Source organism: Hemiscyllium ocellatum, chromosome 21 (genome assembly GCF_020745735.1).
Source record: "Hemiscyllium ocellatum isolate sHemOce1 chromosome 21, sHemOce1.pat.X.cur, whole genome shotgun sequence".
NCBI lineage: Eukaryota > Metazoa > Chordata > Chondrichthyes > Orectolobiformes > Hemiscylliidae > Hemiscyllium > Hemiscyllium ocellatum.
Window position 1 is genome coordinate 35571565 of NC_083421.1, and position 23372 is coordinate 35594936.

Genomic DNA, 23372 nt, shown 5'->3' on the forward strand with positions numbered 1-23372 from the left:
ATGTATAGTTCCACAGTTTAACCATAATCTTGGCTTGTGGCCTGCACTAAGATGCAATCTGTCATTGGAAAAGACTTTATCCCAATCAGCAGCTGCTTCAGTTTGAGTGGTCATGGTAGAGGTTAGAAACATTGTTTGCAAAGGTCCTCAGTTAACATCTAACTCCTTATCTTTAAGTAAATTCAACTACTTCATAAGGCTATTTGAAACCTTATAATCCTTGTGTGGTGGGGGATAGGAGACGATTTGATGCTGGTGTTCGGAGAGCAGTTTCGGGTTGAATAGATGTTGAGGACAAACAAACATTCTGGAGTTTTATTGTGTGGCTACCTTTAATAATCCAGAGAATTACCTCTCTAGAAGTTTCCATCAAATCAACGATTGAGTAAAATTGTACCAATATCTATGGATTTTAAAGTAAGCAGCCATTTTTTTTTCCATTCAGTGATTTCTCCCGTCAGTAGTCAGCAATTGATTAAAGTTTCAAGAGTTCCTCTATTCTGCCTATTTGCAAAATGTTTTTTATATAATGGCTTGATATCAGAATATTTGAAGATTCACAGTCACATTTGATGCTAATCCATTTATTCTTATATTATGCAGGATGCTTTGAATAAATTTGCTTCATGTTTCAGTTGGCTTGCAGTAATCTTGGCCATTCTTTAATTTTGTTGCAATGTCTTGGCTTTCAGTGCATGTGCAGAGCTGTGAGTGACATATGACAGGACCTTCTCTGCTCTGCACCTCCTGGTTTTTCCACTTAGCTCGGGCAAAGCTGTTTCTGCTTTTCTTTCACAGTCATTTTCCCTCTTGTTTCATTTACAAGAAGTGTTTATCTGAATCTGATGTGTATTCAGATTTTGTGTCTACTTCCTGTTCTTTGTATTGTCAAGCACTACAAGTGAAAATTAGTTAAATGGCTGTGTTGATTTGTAAAACAAAGGATGTGAAGATCATATATAAGCCAAAAAGACATTCTAAAAATAACCAGTTAATAAGATTTCTGCTGTCTTTATGAAATATGCTGGATAAGCATATATACCTGGTGACAGTGTCAACAGTTTTATATATTGTTTTGCCACTATATTGACATCATGACAAACATTGTATTCCAATGTTTCATCTTTGTAAACAAATGGACAAAAAATGCCAATCATATTTTCAATGAGATGATTGGTATCTTTAAGGTTTGGTCCAAATGATCCATATGCGAGGCTTTAAACCAATGATAAAAATGTATGGTTTTTTTGCTGTAACTTTTGGACACTCAGTAATTTATTAGTGTGCAGCCTCATTAAGATTGCATCTCCATACATGATTTTTATTTTCATTTACCGTTCTAGGATTTGCTTCATCTTATTCTTGTTCCCTGCTTTTATGATTGATTGCCTTTGTTTTAATCTTAACGTCGTGTTATATATACTTTCAGATCAGATCTGATATTGTTTCCAGGCTTTGGAAGACATTCAATGTGTAACTTCGGAAATTAGTCCTACCATTATGCCTTTTGTTCAAATTTTGTCATGGTTTTCCACAGTGTCTAAATCTGTTAAGGTGTCCAATTGGAATGCACATCAAATATGCTTGACTTCTGTTATCAACTCTCTCTGACAGCATTAGGAGCTCCTAAATTTCTGCAGTTTACAGATGTCACCGACACTACAGTGACACTCTGGTGGGACATTGAGAGTAGCTACATCACCAGCTTCAAGATTATTTATGTGCCAACTGATGGAGGTAAGATGCCACATTGACTTGTTGGAACCTCTATTTTATATGCTGTCAAATATAAAGCAAGTCCATATTCAATTGTTGATCTTCAAAAGTAATTTAGATTACTTACAGTGTGGAAACAGGCCCTTCGGCCCAACTAACCCACCCCCATTCCCCTACACCACGGGGGGATGGGCAAACTCCACACAGTCAGTTGCTTGAGGTGGGAATTGAACCCAGGTCTCTGGTGCTATGAGGTAGCAGCGCTAACCATTGTGCCACAGTGCCACACACAGGATACTCAATATAGTTTGTTGAAAAGGAGCCCATTAGCTAAATCAATTGAGCTTTTTGGAGCATGACATTTCTGCAAGGTACAAACTGGTTCTGGAATTTCCCATTGACATTACAAAGAGCGTAACATTTACTTACCTCCCATACTGCCTGAAAGGATGGCAATAGCACATCCAGTACTAACTTGCATAAGGGAATTGGATACATGTTTGAAGGAGAGAAAGTTGCAGGATTCTGAGCAGTGAGCATGTGTGGCAGGGTTGGGGATTGTACACGAGGAAATAGCTCATTCAAACCACCAGCATGGACACGAGTGGCTGAATGGCCTGTTTCTGTACAGTAAGATTCTATGATTCTGTACCAATTTTCTCAGGTCCAAGTAACACTGTGACAGTCGATGGCGGAAAGACACAAACTATACTGAGGAGGCTGACCCCAGCCACTGAATATGAAGTCAAAATCATTGCTGTTAGAGGGCTTGATGAGAGTGAAGCGGTTTCCGGCACAGTGCGTACAGGTAAGCGAAGGGGAAAAGAGCATCAATAGAACACACAATCTCTACTGCCAAATTAAGATACTATTCACCGATTTGTGACAACTTGACGAAAATTTGAAACGTTTATTGTGCAGAGGATGCACATTTCATCTCTGTTCCCTTTCATTTCTCCAGTCTCCATATGGATCTCTGAGGTCTATGCCTAGCAATGTGTGGAGAAATCAGAAGGGAGTGTATCGGAAAACAAAAAATGCTGGAGATATGCTATTGTTTTGAGTCTAGATAACTCTTCAACAAAGTTTTCGTGGAAAGAGAGCAAGCTAACATTTTGAGTCCAGATGAAAACTTCACAGCTCAGAGGGAATGTTGCTTTCCACATGTTTGTGCATCCCCATGGATGTAACAAGACATAACACCTTTAATAAATGTTAAACAGTTTGAATACTTTAATTCACCTGAATTGAACTCAAAAAGTGTAGATCTGCTTTGGTCCAGGAACTTCTGATAACACAGACTGAGCCAAAGTGAGTTCCAGGCTTTACTTCCACTTCTATTTTCAGGTTGACTTATGCCAGGAATTGCAGATGCATGGTCTCATTCTGTTGGCTATATTCCATCATCTAAATCAGGCTAGCTCCCAAGTTCCAAACCATTGCAGACTTTCAAAAATTAGCTCTCAATATTCTGTTGTCAGAATAAAGAGAACAAACTTAGTCCTTTAAATCCAGAGAACTTGGGCAACTTATTCCTCAGGGTCTCCAGAAAATAACAGGCTGTGAAATCTTGACTGCAACTGAGCATAACAGTGAAGGCAAAAATGTGGAATAGAATTCAGTCATAACTCAAGTGTGAAAGGGCCTTCATTGTACTCACATCATCTTCATCATAATTCAACAGGGCTTCAGATTGGTATGACTGGTCGGCGCAACATCAAGGGCCGAAGGGCCTGTACTTCACTGTGATGTTCTATGTTCTATGTTCTATGTTCAACACTGGTTGGTGACTGACTCTGCCATCTTGATATGAGTGTAATGAATTATGGAAATAGAAAGCAGGGATGTAACACTTCCAAATCCATCATCGGTCTAAGCACAAGGGACTGTGTGACAAAGGTAGTGTTAATTGTTCCATCAAGCTGTCAGTGTTCTGCTAGATTACACCTCAAGCACAAAGCCTTGACTGAGGTTCTGGCGGTGAATAGAGTATAATTGCTTTCCTCTGAGTGGTAGAATATTGAAATACACTTTAAGATTCTTCTTCTGACCAAAGGCAGGTCTGATTCATTATGCCACAACCAATAGAAAAAGGAAGCAGGTCCTGAAACAACCCCAGCCAGAATTGGGATTCAACCTGCTGTTGTTGGCAATGATATGAGCTACATTGGACATCCAACCATTGAAGTGACCACTGCCTCCCCCCAAGTAGAACTGCTGTGCTAACATGCTCTTTTAGATATGTTATGGACCAGACCAAAACCCTCAAAATATTCAAAGAGTCTCGACCCTAAACTTTTCTATTTAAAAGTTAAATATGAAGTTTGCATTTTGATGCAGTTAGATTGGTCAAAATACCAAATTTAAAGCAAAACACGCTTTATTAATCCACTCTAATTAAAACACAATGAAAGAAAGAAGGAATTGAAATAAATTAACTCAACCATAATCTTGTACAGTAACAATTACTAATGATCACAGGTGAGGTGCCAGAAGACCGTAGGTTGGCTAACGTTGTACCACTATTTAAGAAAGGTGTTAAAGACAAGCCAGGAAACTATAGACAGATGAGCCTGATGTCAGTGGTGGGCAAGTTGTTGGAGTGAATCCAGAGGGACAGGATGTACATGCATTTGGAAAGGCAATGACTGATTAGGGATAGTCAACATGGCTTTGTGTGTGAGAAATCATGTCTCACAAACTTGATAAAGTAACAAAGAGGATTGATGAAGGCAGAGAGGTAGACGTGATCTATATGGACTTCAATAAGGCATTCAACAAGGTTCCCCATAGAAGATGGTTAGCAAGGTCAGATCTCATGGCATACAGGGTAAACTAGCCATTTGGATATAGAAGACAGAGAATGGTGGTGGAGGGTTGTTTTTCAGACTGGAGGCTTATGACCAGTGGAGTGCCACAAGGATCGGTGCTGGGTTCACTACTTTTTGTCATTTATATAAATGATTTGGATGTGAGCTTAAGATGTATAGTTAGTAAGTTTGCAGATGACACAAAAATTGGAGGTCTAGTGGACAGAGAAGAAGGTTACCTCAAATTACAGCAGGATTTTGATCAGAATGTCCAATTGGTTGAGAAGTGGCAGATGGCGTTTAATTTAGATAAATGCGAAGTGCTGCGTTTTGGGAAAGCAAATCTTAGCAGGACTTATACACTAAAGGGTAAGATCCTAGGGAGTGTTGCTGAATGAAGAGACCTTAGAGTGCAGGTTCATAGTTCCATGAAAGTAGAGTCCCAGGTAGATAGGATTGTGAAGAAGGCATTTGGTATGCTTTCCTTTATTGGTCAGTGTATTGAGTACAGGAGTTGAGATGTCATATTATGGCTATACAGGACATTGGCTGGGCCATTTTTGGAATATTGCATGCAATTCTGGTCTCCTTCCTATCAGAAGGGTGTTGTGAAACTTGAAAGGGTTCAGAAAAGATTTACAAGGATGTTGCCAGGGTTGGAGGATTTGAGCTATAGGGAGAGGTTGAATAGGCTGGGGCTGTTTTCCCTGGAGTGTCGGGGGCTGAAGGGTGACCTTATAGAGATTTATAAAATCATGAGGGGCATGGATAGGGTAAATATACAAGGTCTTTTCCCTGGGGTGGGGGAGCCTGAACTAGAGGGCATAGGTTTAGGGTGAGTGAAAAGATATAAAAGAGACCTGGGGAACAACTTCTTCATGCAGAGGATGGTGTGTATGGAATGAGCTGCCAGAGGTGGAGGCTCATACAATGGCAACATTTCAAAGACACCTGGATGGGTATATGAATATGAAGGGTTTGGAGAGATATGGGCCATGTGCTGGCAAGTGGGACTAGACTGGGTTGGGATATCTGGTTGGAATGGACGAGTTGGACTGAAGGGTCTTTTTATGTACATCTCTATAACTGTTTCAATATAGTAACATCCCATAAAAACACCCTTTGGCAAATGGTAAATTCAGAAAACAGTTTGTTTCACATGCAACCTATAACAGGCAGAGAACCCCCAGCTTTTGGCTGTAACCAAGAGAGGGAGAAAATAGCTTCCACCTCTTCCAGACCCTAACAGCAACTGCTGAAACCTAAACTTAAAATCCCTGGTTCAGTGGATGGCAGCTTGACCACACCCAATCAGACTGCTTCTATTGTTCCAACTTTGAAAAAAACTACATACAAGACTTCACAAATTGTTTATCTTCTCACATACTGCTCGGCACCTGTCCCCCAATCTCTCTCTAAAAGAAACCAAAATAAAACACACCTCTTAAAGCCACTGTATCATCACACATGCATGTTGCAGTCTGGAGCTATGGATACAGATTGTGGAAACTCCAATTATTTTCCTTCCTAGGAACCTTGCTCACTTTTGCCTTTGACATAAATTGGAAGGAATTATAAGTTGATGCTAGAGTTGTGAGTCACTGGTATGAATACATATGCCTGGTCCATCTCATCCTGGAGTGGAACTTGAATTGTCGATTGCACTGGTATAAAAGTAATGCATTGCATTATATTTTCTCCTTGATTGACAGCCCTGGACAGTCCCTCAGAATTGAGAGTTGTGAAAGTCATGGATTCTGAAGCCCTGCTGACATGGAAACCCACAATTGCTGCAGTAGATGAATATGTGCTCAACGCTCATACTGAGGGTGGTAAGGACAATCACTCAATCATAAAAACGAATCTATTTTAAATTAATTATTACTTATGAAAGTTAACACAAGCAAGATAGAAAATTGGTTTGTGATTTTTCATCAAAATATCCAAGATTGATTTTACAAATCAATGAATCATTGAAGCATAGCCTATCAATGGGCGATATGTTGTAAAAGAAAGACAGACCTCGCTGTCTTAATTTACAATGGCTCATAAAAATGGTCTGTGCATCCTGTGACAATATCATAAATGTCTTCCTCTGATAATATTTCTGATTTCAATGGATATGCCAACTCAACCAGATCTCAGGAAAGACAGTGACAATGTTCATGCACATAATCTGATTCAGATTCCCCACCCTATTTATGTTTCTGGCTCATTAATTAATGTGGACAGTTTAGTGGATGTATTTGCTGAAGACTAATTGTACATTTCAAAATATAAATATTATATACAGAAGAACCTCAATTATTCAAATGACATGGGTGGGGGGGGGGGGGGAGGTATTTTGTTCAGAGAATCAAATGCCAGATAACACAGTTTCACCAAGTATTGGCATCCTGTGATCTTGTTTGGATAATCCAAAATTCGGATAATCAAATGCCAGATAATCGAGGTTCCTCTGTACACTTACATGAAAAATTGTGTGTTGAGATCAAATCAGATTTTAGTTTTCAAGCAAATACTGTACTGGAAATGCTCAACAGGTCCATCAGCCTCTGTGAGGAGAAAGGATAGATGGCAGGTTTGTAAGAAAGTGCTCCTTATTATTGCAAGAAAGATTGAAGTCCAGAAATACTTCAAAAATACTGGAACAAAGTAAAAGCGGAATAACAAAGAATTACGGAGTGGGAGTTCTGCAAATTGTTTCATAAAAATAAGTTCATTATATAGAAAATATGCAGTAAGAGAGAAATGAGAGGACAAGAAAATATACAAAAAGTAGACAAGACAGGGGAGAGGTCCCTGTAAACAAGATAACAAAGGAATATCTGAGATAGAAATAAAAAAAGGGTGTTCATATTAATTTTTTTTAACTCTATCCATCTTTAGATAACTCCATAGCTATTTTCGTACAGCATATTAAGTTGAACTTGTGTACATTTCTAATCAGTGTGGCTGAATGAATATTTCGCATTTATATTGTGACAAGTACTTTAGAAATAATGGATTTGCTTCTGAAGTGATGCCACCGTTATTATGTAAAGCAAACACCAAAAGTTAATTTTCACAAAGAGCAAACCATCAAATAGTCTAGTCTCGGCTTGGTCACTGAGGGAGGGATGGTAGCCAGAACACTGGGAGAACTCTGCTGTTCTTCAAGTAGTATCTTCAACCTTCCTACATAGATGACATCTCATCTCTAAAATTACAGTTCCAACAATGCAGCTGCACCTCAAGATTGTACTGAACAATAACACCAGGTTATGTACTCAAATATTACATGATCACATTAAGCTAATTAATGAGCCAAGAACCCATGGTGGTGAAGATAACATTTTAGCGTGAATAGAGGATTAGTTAATCAAGAAAAGACAGAAAGTTTAGATAAGAAGGTCATTTTCAGAATGCATATCTGTAACTAGTGCCACAGAGATCAGTGCAGGGGCTGCAGGTTTTACAATGTATGCAATTGTTTTGGGTATGTTCACCGAGGTGGAAATTTGGTTTGCCAACATTCCTTCCCCTTTCTAGGTGATATCCTCGGTGTTGTGGAACCTGCTGTGAAGCGCTGCTGTACTGTGTCATTTGGAATTTATCTGGTTTCGTTCCCATTTCTTCTGGTTGCCAGTTCCGGTTGTTCATTGCAGTGGCCAGTATATTGGGTCTAGGTCAATGTGTTTATTGATGGGGTCCGTGGATGACTGCCATGCTTCTAGAAATTCTCTGGCTGTCCTCTGTTTGGCTTGTCCTATTATTGTTGTGTTATCCCAGTCACATTTGCTGTCTTTATCATCAGTAGATGGTAGTTATATATTCAGAGGACACGGACCACAAATTTGACTGGGACAACAAAGATAAGTGGGAAGGCAAATAGTGAGCATGACAGAAATAGTCTGCAGAGATATATAAACAGGTTAAGTGAGTGGGTAAAAGCTTTGCAGATGGAATTTAATGTGGGAAAATGTAAGATTATGCACATTTGGCAGGAAAAATATAGGAGCTAAATATTAGTTAAATAGATGGAGACTGCAGAAAGCTACAACACAGAGTCACTTGGGAGTCCTCATCCATGAATCACAAAATGGTAGCACCTAATTTCAGCCGATAATAGAAAAGGCAAATGGAATCTTTCAAATGGAATGGAATTTAAAAGAAGGAAAGCTTTTGCTGTAACTATACAAGGTGGTAGTGAGACCACAGCTAGCATATTGTGAACAGTTATATGCCCCTTATCTAATACTGGCATCGGAAACAGTCCAGAGGAGGTTGCTTAGCTGATATTGGGGAGGGTTGAGTAGTTGGGGCTGTACCCACTGGGATGTAGGAGACTAAGAAGCAATCTTATTGAAATATACAAGGTTCTTAGAGGACTTGACAGGTTGGATTCAGAGAGGTTGTTACCTCTTGTGAGTTAGACTAGGACCAGAGAGCATATTCTCAAAATAAGAGGTCAACATGTAAAACAACAATGAGGAGGAATATCCTCTCTGAGGATAGTGAGTCTGTGGAATTGCTTACCAAGGCTGTCAAGGTTGGGTCATTAAGGCGGAGATGGATTTTTAATTAATAAAGGAATCAAGGTTTGTGAAAAGGCAGGAAAGGTGAAATAAGGATTGCCAGATCAACCATGAACTACTTTGTCTTATGGTCTTAAATCCATAATGAAACGTGGATCCAAAATTGAATTCTGAAACTGTTGTAAAGAAGGCATTACATGGAGGCATATAAGTCCCTTATATAATTATGTGAAGTGTCCTACAGCCAATAACTTTTAAAGTGAAGTCACTGTTGGAATGTATGAAACAGAACCATCAGTTTGCACACAGTATGCTCCCACAAACAAGTATGTCAGTGGCTAGATGATCTGTTTGAAATTATCTGTTGATTGAAGAATATACATTTGAACAGACACCAGGGAGAACAACCCTGATGTTCATTAAAACAGCACCTTGTGTTGGTCTTACACCCTGCTGAAAAAGTAGGCAGGGCCTCAGTTTATTACCTCACCTGAAAGTTAGTACCTCTGACAGTGCAGCACTCCCTCAGCACTCCACTGGACTGTCAACTTCTTGGACTTCAACTTATAACTTTCTGACTCCAAAAGAAAGAGTATTGCCAACTAACAACTGAAGCAAACTGACACAAGGATTAAGATTAATTTCTTGCTCACAGAAGTGGAAGAAAATTTTACATTATCATTTTCAAATAAAAATGTGTAGCTGCAAATCAATTGGACAAATAAGCCTAAAATAAGATACTGATACTTCTTTTTCAGCTTCAGCTCTTCAACAGACAAAAAGGGTTTCAGGGAACCAGGTGCAGACTACCCTCTCCTCGCTTTTCCCTGGTACCTTGTACACTGTGTGGATCAGGGCTGTGAAAGGCATTATGGAAAGCTCTGCTGCATCTACTACTTTTACAACCGGTAAGTTCTACCCTGCCTGGAGCCCGGGTTCGATTCCACCATCAGGTGACTGTCTGTGTGGAATTTGCATATTCTCCTCGTGTCTGCGTTGGTTTCCTCCGGGTGCTCCGGTTTCCGACTACAGTCCAAAGCTGTGTAGGTCAGGTGGATTGGGCATGCTAAATTTTCCATAGTGTTAGGTGAGTTAGCCATGGGAAATGCAGGGTTCCAGGGCTTGGGAAAATAGGTCTGAGTCTGGGTGGGATGCTTCTCAGAGGGTCATTATGGGCCGAATGATCTGCTTCCACACTATAAAGATGCTTTGCTTCATAAAAGCATTGTTGAGCTACCTAAATAGCTATTAGGAGATATTCAGACACCCGGCCAATAGCTTGGTCAATGATGTCGGCTTTAAGGAGTGGCTAAAGGAGGTGACGAAGTCCGAGACAAGAATTTTCAAGTCTGAAGCCTAGGCAGCTGAAGGTAAGTAAAAAACAGAATTGGGAATGAGTAAGAGATTAGATTAGATTCCTTACAGTGTGGAAACAGGCCATTTGACCCATCAGGTCCACACCAATCCTCCAAAGAGTAACCCATCCAAACCCATTCCCCTACCCTATATTTAGCCCTGACTAATGCACAAACACTCTGGGTAATTCAGCATGGCCAATTCAGCCTGGCCTACGCACCTTTGGATTGTGGGAGGAAACCAGAGCAAGCCCACACAGACACAAGGAGAATGTGTAATCTCCACACAGACAGTCTCCCAAGGCTGAAATTGAATCCAGGTTCCAGGCACTGTGAGACAGCAGTGCTAACCACTGAGTCAAACTGGTAGGATATAGCAACAGCTAAAGATTCAGTTATGTACAGAAAGTGGTAGGGACAAAAATAGCATGGGTGGCCATTAACAGGAACTTTAATAAATGTAGCTGAAAGGTATAAAACCATGAATGAATTTTTTAACCCTCACACAAAAAAGCTTTGATTGATCATTATTAATGTTAAATAATGGATTAAAACCTTTCTTAGCTGCAATGCTATCAGTAGCACAGAAAACAAGAGTGTGATGGAGTACTGTCCACTTACTTGGATGAGTGCAGCTCCAACAATGTTTAAGATATTTGACACCATCCAGGACACAGCAGCCTCTGGATTGGTGCCATATCCACAAACACTCACTCCCTCCACTACCGACACTCAGTAGCAGCAATGTGAATCATTGACAAGATACACTGCAAGCATTAACCAAAGATCCACAGACAGCACCTTCCAAACCCATGACCACTTCTATCTCGAAATACAAAGGCACTTGATACATGGGAACACCACCACCTGCAAGTTTTCCTTCGAGCCATTCACCATCTTGACTTAGAAATCTATCATCTTTCCTTCACTGCCATTAGGTCAACATTCCTCCCTAAGGGGAATGAGGCTCTCCCTACAGCACTTGGATTCCACCAGTTCAAGAAAGTAGCTCACCACCACCTTCTCAAGGGCAACTGCAGCTGGGCAATAAATGGGCCAGCCAATGACGTCAATGCATTGCCATAGAGTCATAGAGATGTGCAACACTAAACAGATCCTTTAGTCCAACTTGTTCATGCTGACTTGATATCCTAAATTAAGCTAGTCCTATTCAACAGCATTTGATCAATATCCCTCTCAATCTTTCCTATTCATATACCAAAAGGCATGGATCTGAATGCAATCAGTTTTCATTTATTTAATGGTTATATATTTTTATTCCCACAAAGCCATTGATCCACCCAGAGACCTGAGAGTTGGAGAAATTACAGCAACCAATGCCCTTGTTTCTTGGAAACCTCCACAAGCTAAGATTGAAGGGTACATTATGACCGTGGAATCTGAAGATGGGAGACCACAGGTAAATCCGAGGGTTGATTCTCTCGGCTGTTGAATTTTCAGACTACCTTTTCTCCATCATACTGGTGCTCACATTGACTTTATTCACTGAAATTGGAGAAGATAAAAAAATCAACCCACTGCAGTTCACATTCAAAACGAGTGAAGCAAAATAAAGTAGAAAGTTGATAAATCATTGGGCAGATCTTTGTACTTGAGAGCTGGATGCGTAGCAGTTTACACCTTACATTATTACAGCTATTGCAACAAAAAGTAGGCCATTCTGCCCCACCTGTATGTTGTTACCCTTTGAACAAGCTGTAGTTCTGATCCCATGAAGCTGCTGCAGATGCATTTCTTTATTACTTGGAGATGCCAGTGTTGGACTGGGGTGTACTAGGTTAAAAATCACACAACACCAGATTATAGTCCAACAGGTTTAATTGGAAGCACGCTAGCTTTCGGAGTGCTGCTCCTTCATCAGATGGTTGTGACGAAGGTGCGGCGCTCCTAAAGCTAGCGTGCTTCCAATTAAACCTGTTGGACTATAACATGGTGTTGTGTGATTTTTAACTTTCTTTATTACCTTTTCATTCTCATCATTTCTTGAACGTTGAATCCATCTTTACCACCATCTGCAATTATACTAACATTCTGTACAGTTCACAACCTTCCTGATTAAAAAAAGAAATCTCCTTCACACTATCCTAAATTTCTGACAAATTAACTTGTCACTTTGGTTCTAGTTCACTGAAGTCTTGCTTTGATTTACTTTGTCCTATTCTTTTGACCTTTTCTAAACAGTGAAGTCCAGTTATTTCTTAATTCTGTCTGTTCAAACCAAATCATCACAAGTTTTCACCAATGTTTTAGTTTTAGATTTTGTCTATACTGGCACTCTGCTGATCCCATAATCTCCAACAAAGAGATAATTAGAGGTTATTGGCAGATGTGATCTCTGTAACCATGGAGATGATTTTCTGAGAAATGTTAAGGCTGTGAATTGTTCCTGAGTTATTTGGACAGTCAGGTAACTTTCTTGGGATAAGTGTCAGATTAGTACCTTTGGCTGATTGTTGCTTTGTCTCAGATGTATACTGTATTAGAAATGTAAATTCCCCCTTTAAGGGTAAACAAGAACAGCTCCAGAGTTGATTGAGAGCAAGTGATATTCATTGGAATTTGTATTTTAGAAGTGGGTTTGGGGATTTCTCCTATGGTACAGTGGTACTGTCCCTACTCCCAGACTATAAAACTGGAGTCCAAGTTCCTCCTAACCTAGAGAGGGGTAATAACATATCTGAACAGGCTGATTGAGGAAAAATAAATGAAATAAAAAAACAGAGAGCTGTTTTTGGTCCATTCCAACTCTGTTATGATATAGCCCCTTCCTGCTTCCGGACCTGTCCTTCACCTTTGGTGATCTGCATTGTCTTTATGGGCTTTGCAAGTAAATTATTGAATTGGAAAGATGGGCGGTTTACTGGCGGTGGTTAATAAGTGTAAAATGAAAACACGGGTGATTTGGTGATGGGGAAAAGAAACTTCCAGTTGTGTGTAAGAGCCCTTCTGAATATAAAACACAATTGCTGGACTTGTCGAGTTGCATCCCCTTTTTCATTATATGAACATATTTTTGATGTTCTTTTGGTTGCACTCCAGGTTTTTGGACATCTGTTGAGGAAGGGTATGAGCAAGTCAGAGGACACCCCCTCATAGGTCTGCTCCTGGGCCTGTCCAAATTGGCAAAAAACAGGTCCTGGAAGTGGAAGGGGCTCAAAATTGCTGACTGAGTGCCCCTCTTTCCCTGCTACAATTGTTCCTGGGTATCCCTGGCAAGGAGGTATACAGTATGGACCAATATCCTCAAAGCTTTTAGAGAAAGGTGGGCACCATATGGGTTGGCATGCCTTATCTCTCATTCCAACTCCAGTTTGATTTAACCTCCTCCCTTTTCTCCTACCTCTCCCTCACCTTTGATGGTCTGCATTGCCCTTAATAGGCTTCGCATGTAAATTAATCAATTGGAAAACATGGATGATGGTAGTTATTAATAGATGGAAAATAGCACAGGTCACTCAGCAGGTCTGGCAACATCTGTGGAGAGAAATCAGAGTTAACGTTTCAGTTCCTTCATCAGAATCCCATTGCATTTTATTTTTTGATTCTTGTTACATTGTCCCCTGGTGGCAGTGTTTGTAGCAAATTGTTCATTGATAAACTTGTGGTCGGCTTTTAAAATAATTTAAAAAACAAAGTTGGCTTCTTCCCCAGTGAAATTTGACTTCTAGGTAGGGTAAGTGGGCAGAGGGGAAAGATAGGAACTGGGGTTTGTGCTAAACTGTACATTTACAATAACACGTGTAAATCCCTGCAAGTCCTTTGCCACCTTTGTGACAAAATGGATATTGGTCTGTTAAACACGACACATCAAAGTAAACAAACTGAATCTTTCTTCAATGTGACTTTTTATTTTTATGTGCAATAGAGAGTTGAGTATTTCAGAGCTACAGATACCTCATACAGCATGAGCGAACTGGTTCCATCAATGAGATACATTCTGAGACTCCAGGCCTACACAGGGTCAGAAAGAAGCAATGTGATAGAGACCAGTTTCATAACAGGTATGTGCAAAACTCATTAAGAATGCTGTTACTCATAGATTTTATCAGAAACATTGGGATATCAATATAACAGTTCGATCTCTTTACTCCCAATTTTTATCTCTCTCTGAATACCTTGAGTTCCCAAGTAAATCTTTGTCTCCATTTTAAATATCTCAAATCATTCATGCTCTATGGAGTTTGGGATAGTGTGTTGTCTGCTAATACGCATATACTTAACGAGTAAGTAAGATACTAATTTCAAATCTTAAAATCTACATGTAAAGCAAAACATTTACTCAAAGGTAACTGTAAATTTCTTTTGAAACTTCTTCTAAACATAGCTATTATTTGACATATTAATGAGGATTTGAAAAATATTAAAGTCCAGGTAGGCAACACTGTTTCAAAATTCTCACTATTGTTCACAAAGTCTCCACGGCATTGCCCCCTTCTATCTCCATAACCTTCTCCAGATCTATAATTCTTGAGGATCTCTGCTACTTCTGGCCCCCGGAGCCTGACGTTAGTCCAATGTTAATTATCCCAACATTGGAAACTGAAAAACAGGCCAAACCTCTTTGATTAGGAATCCCTTCCCTGAAGTTTCCATCTCAGTTTTCAATATGCTTCCTGTCAGCCTGGTTCATTTCTATTTGGTGTTGCAGGATGTCAAATTTGGCTTGAAGCATCTTGGAATATTTTGTGGTGTTAAACATGCTGTACCACTGTAAGCTGTTGCTCTAAAATGCTATGATGTTGAAATCTCCTGTTGACTGGGGTGGATCAACTTAGAAGTCACATGACACCAGACTATACTCCGATAGGTTTATTTAAAATCACAAGATTTTGGAGCACTGCTCCTTTGTCAGGTGAAGTGACTACAAAAGCACTAAAAGCTTGCGATTTTCAATAAATCTGCAGGACTATAATCTGGTGTTGTGTGACTTCTACCTATAAAATGCTACTCATGGAAAACATTGAAAAGTTTATGGCCATCTTCAAATTTGACATTTTCACTCTGAACGAGAAGAATTAAGTATAGCTTCCCTTTTTCTGCAGTTGGCTCCTTGTATCCATTCCCCAAGGATTGCTCCCAAACGTTGCTGAATGGTGAAGCCATTTCTGGACTTTACACCATCTTCTTGCGTGGAAATCGTTCTCAGCCATTGGAGGTGTACTGCGACATGACCACTGATGGAGGCGGTTGGATGGTAAAGTAACACTTTTATTTATGGGAAGTCCATGAGGTGAATTTCTTCCAGTTGATAGCTTCACTGCAAATGATTGTGCTTATACAAAGCCACTTCATGCCCCTCATCTTGCCCAAATAATCAACCAGAAGAAATTCATCCTTCTGTTCGTACATGTAGTTACTGTCAAAGTCGCAAATTCCAATAAGGTCATCATCAAATCAGATCAAATTGAGAAAAATTGCAAAACATGAAAATATTGATGGCTGCTTGCTTACTTGAAGATTCACTGTAGTCCTGAGGATAGGCTGCTCAATGCGAGTAAAGATATTATTAACAACACTGTACTGAAGTCTGTCTCTCTGTATACTGGCAGTAACCATCAGCCACAGTAGCATTGCATTGTTAGGTGCTGTAACTTGAATGTGAAGATAAATAAGCAAATGGAAAACCTGCAAAAAATTTGAGGCATGAATATACTGAATCTGAACAGAGCAAGGTTACTAACTGTTTTGAAACACGTGATGTTTTAAAATGTTTTTTAGAACAAGACTATTTAGAGTTACAAAATGATCACAGTACCACCTAGTGTAGGAGGATTGAATAGTTTCTATAGTCAACAATATGCAATAACTATTTAGATATGGAGTGATTATTCATAGCAACAAATTGCTGTCACATATGAACAGCCCATTATGTCAGCTGGTCTGATAGGACATGGCACAGGGAACATTTGCGCATGCTAGACACTGCTAAGAAGGAGAAGAAAAGGGATGCTACAAAAAAGAGAGCAACTCACTATAAAATAAACTGTCTTTGTTTTGTCACACTGAATACTTTATTTTACATAATACAGGACCATTTCAGACAGGCTACTGCTTCCCATCACTTGAGAATGATATCTGCTTTCTTTCTGCTCTTTGTGACACCTAGAGATGTATTCAGAGCATACTCTACCATCCACGTTAGACAGATGAATGATACCTTTAGGTGTTGACATCATGAAGTGTAACAAGCATGCAACACACAGGAAGTGATTTACTCAACAGTAGCTATTTAGTATTCCATAAATAATTAATCAGCTGTAAATTACTAAGAATGCACATTACTAATTGCAAACGAAAATTCGAAAATGTACAACTAAAAATATCAATTTCAATGTAATTTAGAGGAACAGCAAGATCCATCATGCAGAATAAACCATCTTAGGAGACAATGATTTAGAGCAATTGGAATAATGAATTGAGTGCAGTTACCTTGGATCCTCACACATTGAGGGTTGTGTGGAAGAATCTTTAGGATAGCATATGAGATTTGGGGAATGATAGTGTACTTCAGAGAAATATCAACCATGGTCCGAGCAACCAGAAAATAGCTTATCCTCAGGACTACAGTGAATCTGCAAGTAACAGCACTAGAAAATGTGAAAGGACCAATCTTACCAAATTACACTCGTGGTGAGGAGCCATGCTCCCCTTCATGGGGAAGCTCATCTCAATCTCCTCCTGCTCATTCCAGGAAGTAAGAAAAACCCAGCACCATGAGTTCAATTCAACCCAATTAATCCCAGAAAGAAATCTGTTAGTCATGTTCTTTACAATCCTATACTGTTTAAACCTAGAACGTGCAGGTTAGTGGGGAAAAAATTAACGTGTTCATTTGATGTTCCGTCATTTGCTATTTTAATTCAGGTTAACTCACTTCTTTAAAATTTATCAAAACCCTTACCAAAGTGTAGAAGGTGTCATACAAACAACGTGCGCTTTCATTTTACAGCATCCAGGCAGTAACAACTCTAGAAGTAATATTCCTGAGATGTATGGCAAGAGTCAAAACTCTTATTAATCAAATGAAAAATCAAATTCTAGGTTTTTCAGAGACGCCAGAGTGGCAGAGTAGATTTCTTCAGAAACTGGAAGAATTACACAAATGGATTTGGCAACCCTGCTGATGAGTTCTGGTTAGGTAAGTGTAACCGTGTGTGAATTATCCAACACTTTACTACATTAAATCCAGTTTACCCATTAGCTTTTTTTGATGATGGTTTGCACAGATGTCATTATGTCAAAATGGCATTGTAACTTCTGTTTCCTTACCCATATTTCACATCCATAGATATTTTTTTCATACACTTAGAACAGTTACATCTATTTTTCACATTAACACAAAACTCGCATGGCTGCGCATTGTCGTGAATGTGACAGGATAACAGGAGAATTGATTTCTCACCAGCTATAATATGATCAGAGAATTCCTATTATATGGAAACCGGCCATTAAGCCCACACCAACCCTCTGACGAGTATCCCACCCAAACCCATCCCCTACCTCTTACTCTATATTTCCAGCGACTAATGCACCTAACCTATACATCCCTGAACACTATGAGCAATTTAGCATGGCCAATTCACCTTACCTGCACATCGTTGGACTGTGGGAGGAAACCAGAGCACCCAGAGGAAACCCACACAGACACAAGGAGAATGGCAGCATGGTGGCTCAGTGGTTAGCACTGCTGCCTCACAGAATAAGGGTCCCAGGTTCGATTCCAGCCTTGGGCAACTGTCTGTGTGGAGTTTGCACATGCTCCCTGTGTTTGTGTGGGTTTCCTGCATGTGCTCTGGTTTCCTCCCACAGTCCAAAGATGTGAAGGTCAGGTGAATTGGCCATGCTAAATTGCCCACAGTGTTAGGTGCATTAGTCAGAGGGAAATGGGTCTGGGTGGGTTACACTTTGCAGGGTCGGTGTGGACTGGTTGGGCCAAAGGGCCTGTTTCCACTCTGTAGGGAATCTAATCTAATCTAAATGTGCAAACTCCATGCAGACAATCACCCAAGGTTGGAATTGAACCTAGGTCACTGGCACTGTGAGGCAGCAGTACTAACCGCTGAGCCACCATGCAACCTTATGATCTGACCTGTTATGAAGCCACATTCTAAAAGTTAATAAGTGTTTCACTGGCTTGTTATGACCTTTGATAATATATTTTGCTATGTTTTTTAATTTAAAAAGAAAGCCGATCCTCCTAGCATTGGAAACCAATATGATTTTGTTTTTGCATATGCATGTCAGGTCCAGCTATAAGACTAGTTTAGTTTGGAATTATGTTCGTCTTGGACTGGTTAGATCGAAAAGTCTGTTTACATGCTGTAGGACTCTATGACTCTATGAATGTTTTGAACATCTAAATGCAATACCAAGTCTGCTTTCTATACTCTCAGTTTCAGCCAAGCCAGAAAAAGGGTGAAAATTTGCTGGTTTGTCTGAGAGTTCCACAACCAATGGTTAAATATTCATAAGACCATAAGGCATAGCAGTGGAAGCAAGGCCATTCAGCCCATTGAGTCCACTCCGCTATTTAATCATGGCTGATGGGCACTTCAATTCCACTTACCCGTACTCTCCCTGTTGTCCTTTATTCCTTGTGAGATTAAGAATTTATCAATGTCTGCCTTGAAGACACCCAACGTCTCAGCCTCCACTGCGCCCCATGGCAACGAAGATGCTGAAGGTGGTGTCAAAGCTATTTTTAAATGAGCTGTTAATAGATGAAGGGAGCAATGTCCACACTTCACTCCTCCTGCAGGGTATTTCTCACACATGCTCCTTTCACTCAAAATTGGATCAAATATATATTTTTTAAAAATAATCAACCAACGGAAGAATCCTCTCAACTCAGTCTGCTAAACAAACACATTTCAAAAAAGTGCATAGTCTCCCTTCTAAAATGTACAGGAGAAGGTAACTGTACAAGTCAATATGTTCAGCCTCAGTAAAGACAAGCACTTAGAAAAGCAGCCAGGATAGAAAAAGTTAGAGTTTCACAGGACAAGGCGATTGCACTGCCCCCATTCATTACCAATGGTAAAGGTTTAAAATCAATGGTGGTTTGACTTTCATCAGTACAACTTATTTGGTCTCAATTGAAATGTAGAAAATAGGAGGAGGAGTGGAACTTTTGGCCCATTAAATCTGCTGGGCCATTCAAAATGATCATGGCTAATCCTTCATCTTAATTTCATTTTCCCACTCTCTTACCATACCAGTTGACATCTTTCATTTCTTTCTCAAAGAAATTTAATATCTTGGTCTTCACAGACTTCTGCGTTTGAGAATTCCCAAGGTTCAGTATCCTCTGAATGAAGAAATTTCACCTCATTTCAGTTTGAAAGGGTCTCCTGTTTATCCTGAGACCATGAGCTATAGTTCTGAAGATTAACATTATCACTGCATTGAGTCTGTCCAACCCTATCAGAATTGTATATGTTTCAATGAGATCCCTCCCTCATTCTTCTAAATGCCATTGAATACAGGTCCAGTTGAGCTAATCTCTCCTCATACAACAAACCAGCCATCCCAGAAATCAGTCTGGTAAACTTTTGCTGCACTTGTCTACGGTTGCTCTATTACGTTAGGTACCCAGGTGCTTAGGTTTCACCCGACATACACAAAGATTCAATTTGGGTCTTGTTACCAGTGTGCGTCATCTTAACCAGCATGTATTCTACAACTGGTAACACAATGATGATCTCTCTTTCATGGTAATGGTAAGTAATCAATGGTCAAATAGAAGATTTTTAAAAAGCCTAAATTTGCCTGAATAATAGCAGAATTTAATTGACACTAGTCACTGCTGGAGTTTGTTGGGTTGAATTAAGATTAAGAATGCCCCTCTATTTAGTGTAAAATGTTTATATTGTCTGTTTTTGTAGGGCTTGAAAATCTTCACAAGATTACATCACAGGGTCATTACCAACTGCGTGTGGATTTCCGAGATGAAGGGGACTCTGCTTATGCAGTTTATGACAGGTTCCTTATCTCTGATGCCAAAAGTCGATACAAGCTACATGTTGGAGGGTACAATGGAACAGCAGGTAAACGTCAGATTTCATCTAAAACTTATGAGCAAAAATAAATGTGAATAATTATCAAGAAAATCTCCCCTGTCAAATTTTGGATATCTGTCCATTTGAGTGAAGTACAAGTCATCCCCTTTGGAGAGCAGTGCTATGGTTGATCATAATTTTGTACTATAGTGTTTAGCCCATGTTTAAAGATCTATTTTTGTTTTCTGCTCAGGTGATTCCCTGTCTTACCACCAAGGTCGGCCATTCTCCACAAGGGACAGAGACAATGATGTGGCTGTGACAAACTGTGCTCTGTCTTACAAGGGAGCCTGGTGGTACAAGAACTGCCACAAAGTAAATCTGAATGGGCGATATGGAGCTAAAAGCCATAGCCAGGTATGTCAGGACAGAAGTGGATTGTCATGATTCACTATGTTTAGTTGAATCAACTGAAGGATGGGAAAATTGACATGGAGTTGACCATTTCTTAGTGTTAATAAAGCATGCCTGCTGACAAATTAAATATAGGGTATAATTAATTCTGAATATTTCATATATCCATAGACTAAACAGTTCCTTTTCCAATGTAGATATAAAGCCTGGGTAACTTGAGCCTTCCTGTTTCTCCAACCATGTGCCACCCGAATGGTGTAAACCATATAGGAGTCTGGAGGTTCCTCCACTTGCACAGCCTTGGTGTTCAGCTGGAAATGACCAATTTTTGCCCATTTGGGCGATGTTAAGTTCCAACCAAGTATCTTGCAATCTCATTAAAAAGCACACAAACTTAAAATGGATTTAAATGGTGTCAATGCATGTCACTGTCAAAATGGAATTAAATCCCTGATTGCAGGTTTTTAAGCATATTACCTTCTAGCAAATACTATTGAGATTCATAATAACATATTTGCATGCTCTGAATAAATGAATACTTCATATGGGTGCAAACATAATTTAAATAGATTTCTATCAGGAGTTATCATCTTGAATTGGGTATGGGTCCAATAACATGAAAGAAGCTATGCCCATCTGCAAAGCAGCCAATTGATGAACATGCCATCCACTGCCTTATACATTCATTTGGTAACCATGGGGATGGATGGCTAATGATATTATCACTGGCCTAGAAACTCTCATAGTGTTCTGAAGACCTGGGTTCAAATCCTGCTATGGTAGATATTGAAGCTTTACCTCAGTTAAAATTTGGAATTGAAGAATCTAATGATGACCATGCAGCCATTGTTGAAAAAGCCAATGTGGTTCACTAATGGATTTGGCCTAAATGTGAACTCCACACCCATACTATTTAATAACCTCTGGGCATTTTGGGGTGAGTGATAGCCAGTGATGCCCATGTCCTTTGAAATGAAAAAACGTCTCCACCACTGGTGTACAATTATAATGATGTGTAACAAGATGCACTGCAGTAAATTGCAAAGACTCCTTCAGCACTGGCTTTCAAATCCATGCCATCTACTGTCTATGAAACAAAGGTATGGGAACAACACCACTTCAATTTCTCCACCAAGCCACTTGCCATTCTGATTTGTTTCTTTAGCATTGTGGTATCAAGGTCCTGAATTCTCTACCTATGTGCACTGTACTGTATTCCATGGGCTACAGTGTCTTAAGATGATAGTTTACCACCACCTTCTCTAGTGACAGGCAATAATTGCTAGCTTTGCTGGAGTCATCAATATTATATTAACAAATAAAAAGAAACACAATTCTGGGACAAATTATATGGATGATTTGACACATGATAAATTTTGCACGCTTTGAAGAAACACGGGGAGCTGAAAATGTGTTGCTGGAAAAGCGCAGCAGGTCAGGCAGCATCCAAGGAGCAAGAAAGTCGACGTTTCGGGCATGAGCCCTTCTTCAGGAATGAGGAAAGTGTGTCCAGCAGGCTAAGATAGAAGGTAGGGAAGAGGGACTTCACAAAGAGAGGATGTTGCCGGGAGTGTCGTACCACCACTTACTTCAAAAAGGAAAGAAATATAGTAAGAAACAAAAGAAAATACATTTTAAGGACTGAAGAGAAGAGTAAGAAGATAATTCCCTTTTCCTTCTTATCCAGGTTTTGGGATACTGAAGAAACCCAAGGTCTAGCTATGATTTGGAGATGCCATTGTTGGTCTGGGGTGTACAAAGTTAAAAATCACACAACACTAGGTTATAATCCAACAGGTTTAATTGGAAGCACTAGCTTTCGGAGAGCTGCTCCATCATCAGGTGGTAGCTAGCTCACCTTTTACCAACTTGATAGTCACAACATACACTGATAATGATGATAATATTGATCTCTTCAAGAAATTTGAAAACCATAATCCTTAGACACCTCCTTTTTAATATTCATTCATAGGATGAGGGCATTTCTGGCTAGGCCAGCATTTATTGCCCATCTCTAATTGCCCAGAGGGCAGTTAGTAGTCTGGAGTCACAGGCAGGCCAGAACAGGTGAGGACAGCAAATTTCCTTCCCTAAAGGACCAGATGGCTTTTTTTTCTGGCAACTGGCAATGGATTCACAGTCATCATTAGACTCTTAATTTTAGATTATTTAATATTGGGCTCAAATACCATCATTTGCTGTGCTGGGATTTGAAACCAGGTGCCCAGAACATTACCTGGGTCTCTGGATTAACAGTCCAGCAATCGCACCACTAGACCTTTACCTCCTCGTGTTTCTAGGAGAAAGTGAGGACTGCAGATGCTGGAGATCAGAGCTGAAAATATGTTGCTTGAAAAGCACAGCAGGTCAGGCAGCATCCAAGGAGCAGGAGAGTAGACATTTCGGGCATGAGCCCTTCTTCAGGAATGAGGAAAGTGTGTCCAGCAGACTAAGATAAAAGGTAGGGAGGAGGGACTTGGGGGAGGGGCGTTGGAAATGCGATAGGTGGAAGGAGGTCAAGGTGAGGGTGATAGGCCGGAG

The 23372-nt window shown here is 39.9% G+C and overlaps 1 protein-coding gene across 11 annotated transcripts in view; it reads left to right on the plus strand.

Annotated features, from left to right (window-relative positions):
• Nucleotides 1-23372, plus strand: part of tncb (tenascin Cb) — a 438107-nt gene that overhangs the window by 411055 nt on the left and 3680 nt on the right. For all 11 annotated transcript variants that reach the window (XM_060841310.1, XM_060841314.1, XM_060841315.1 and 8 more), the window contains 10 exons: nucleotides 1615-1737; nucleotides 2381-2524; nucleotides 6239-6358; nucleotides 9802-9951; nucleotides 11688-11818; nucleotides 14285-14420; nucleotides 15462-15613; nucleotides 17461-17557; nucleotides 20304-20465; nucleotides 20671-20834. In XM_060841310.1, coding sequence (XP_060697293.1) covers nucleotides 1615-1737; nucleotides 2381-2524; nucleotides 6239-6358; nucleotides 9802-9951; nucleotides 11688-11818; nucleotides 14285-14420; nucleotides 15462-15613; nucleotides 17461-17557; nucleotides 20304-20465; nucleotides 20671-20834 — 1379 coding nt within the window. The remainder of the gene's footprint in view (nucleotides 1-1614; nucleotides 1738-2380; nucleotides 2525-6238; nucleotides 6359-9801; nucleotides 9952-11687; nucleotides 11819-14284; nucleotides 14421-15461; nucleotides 15614-17460; nucleotides 17558-20303; nucleotides 20466-20670; nucleotides 20835-23372) is intronic.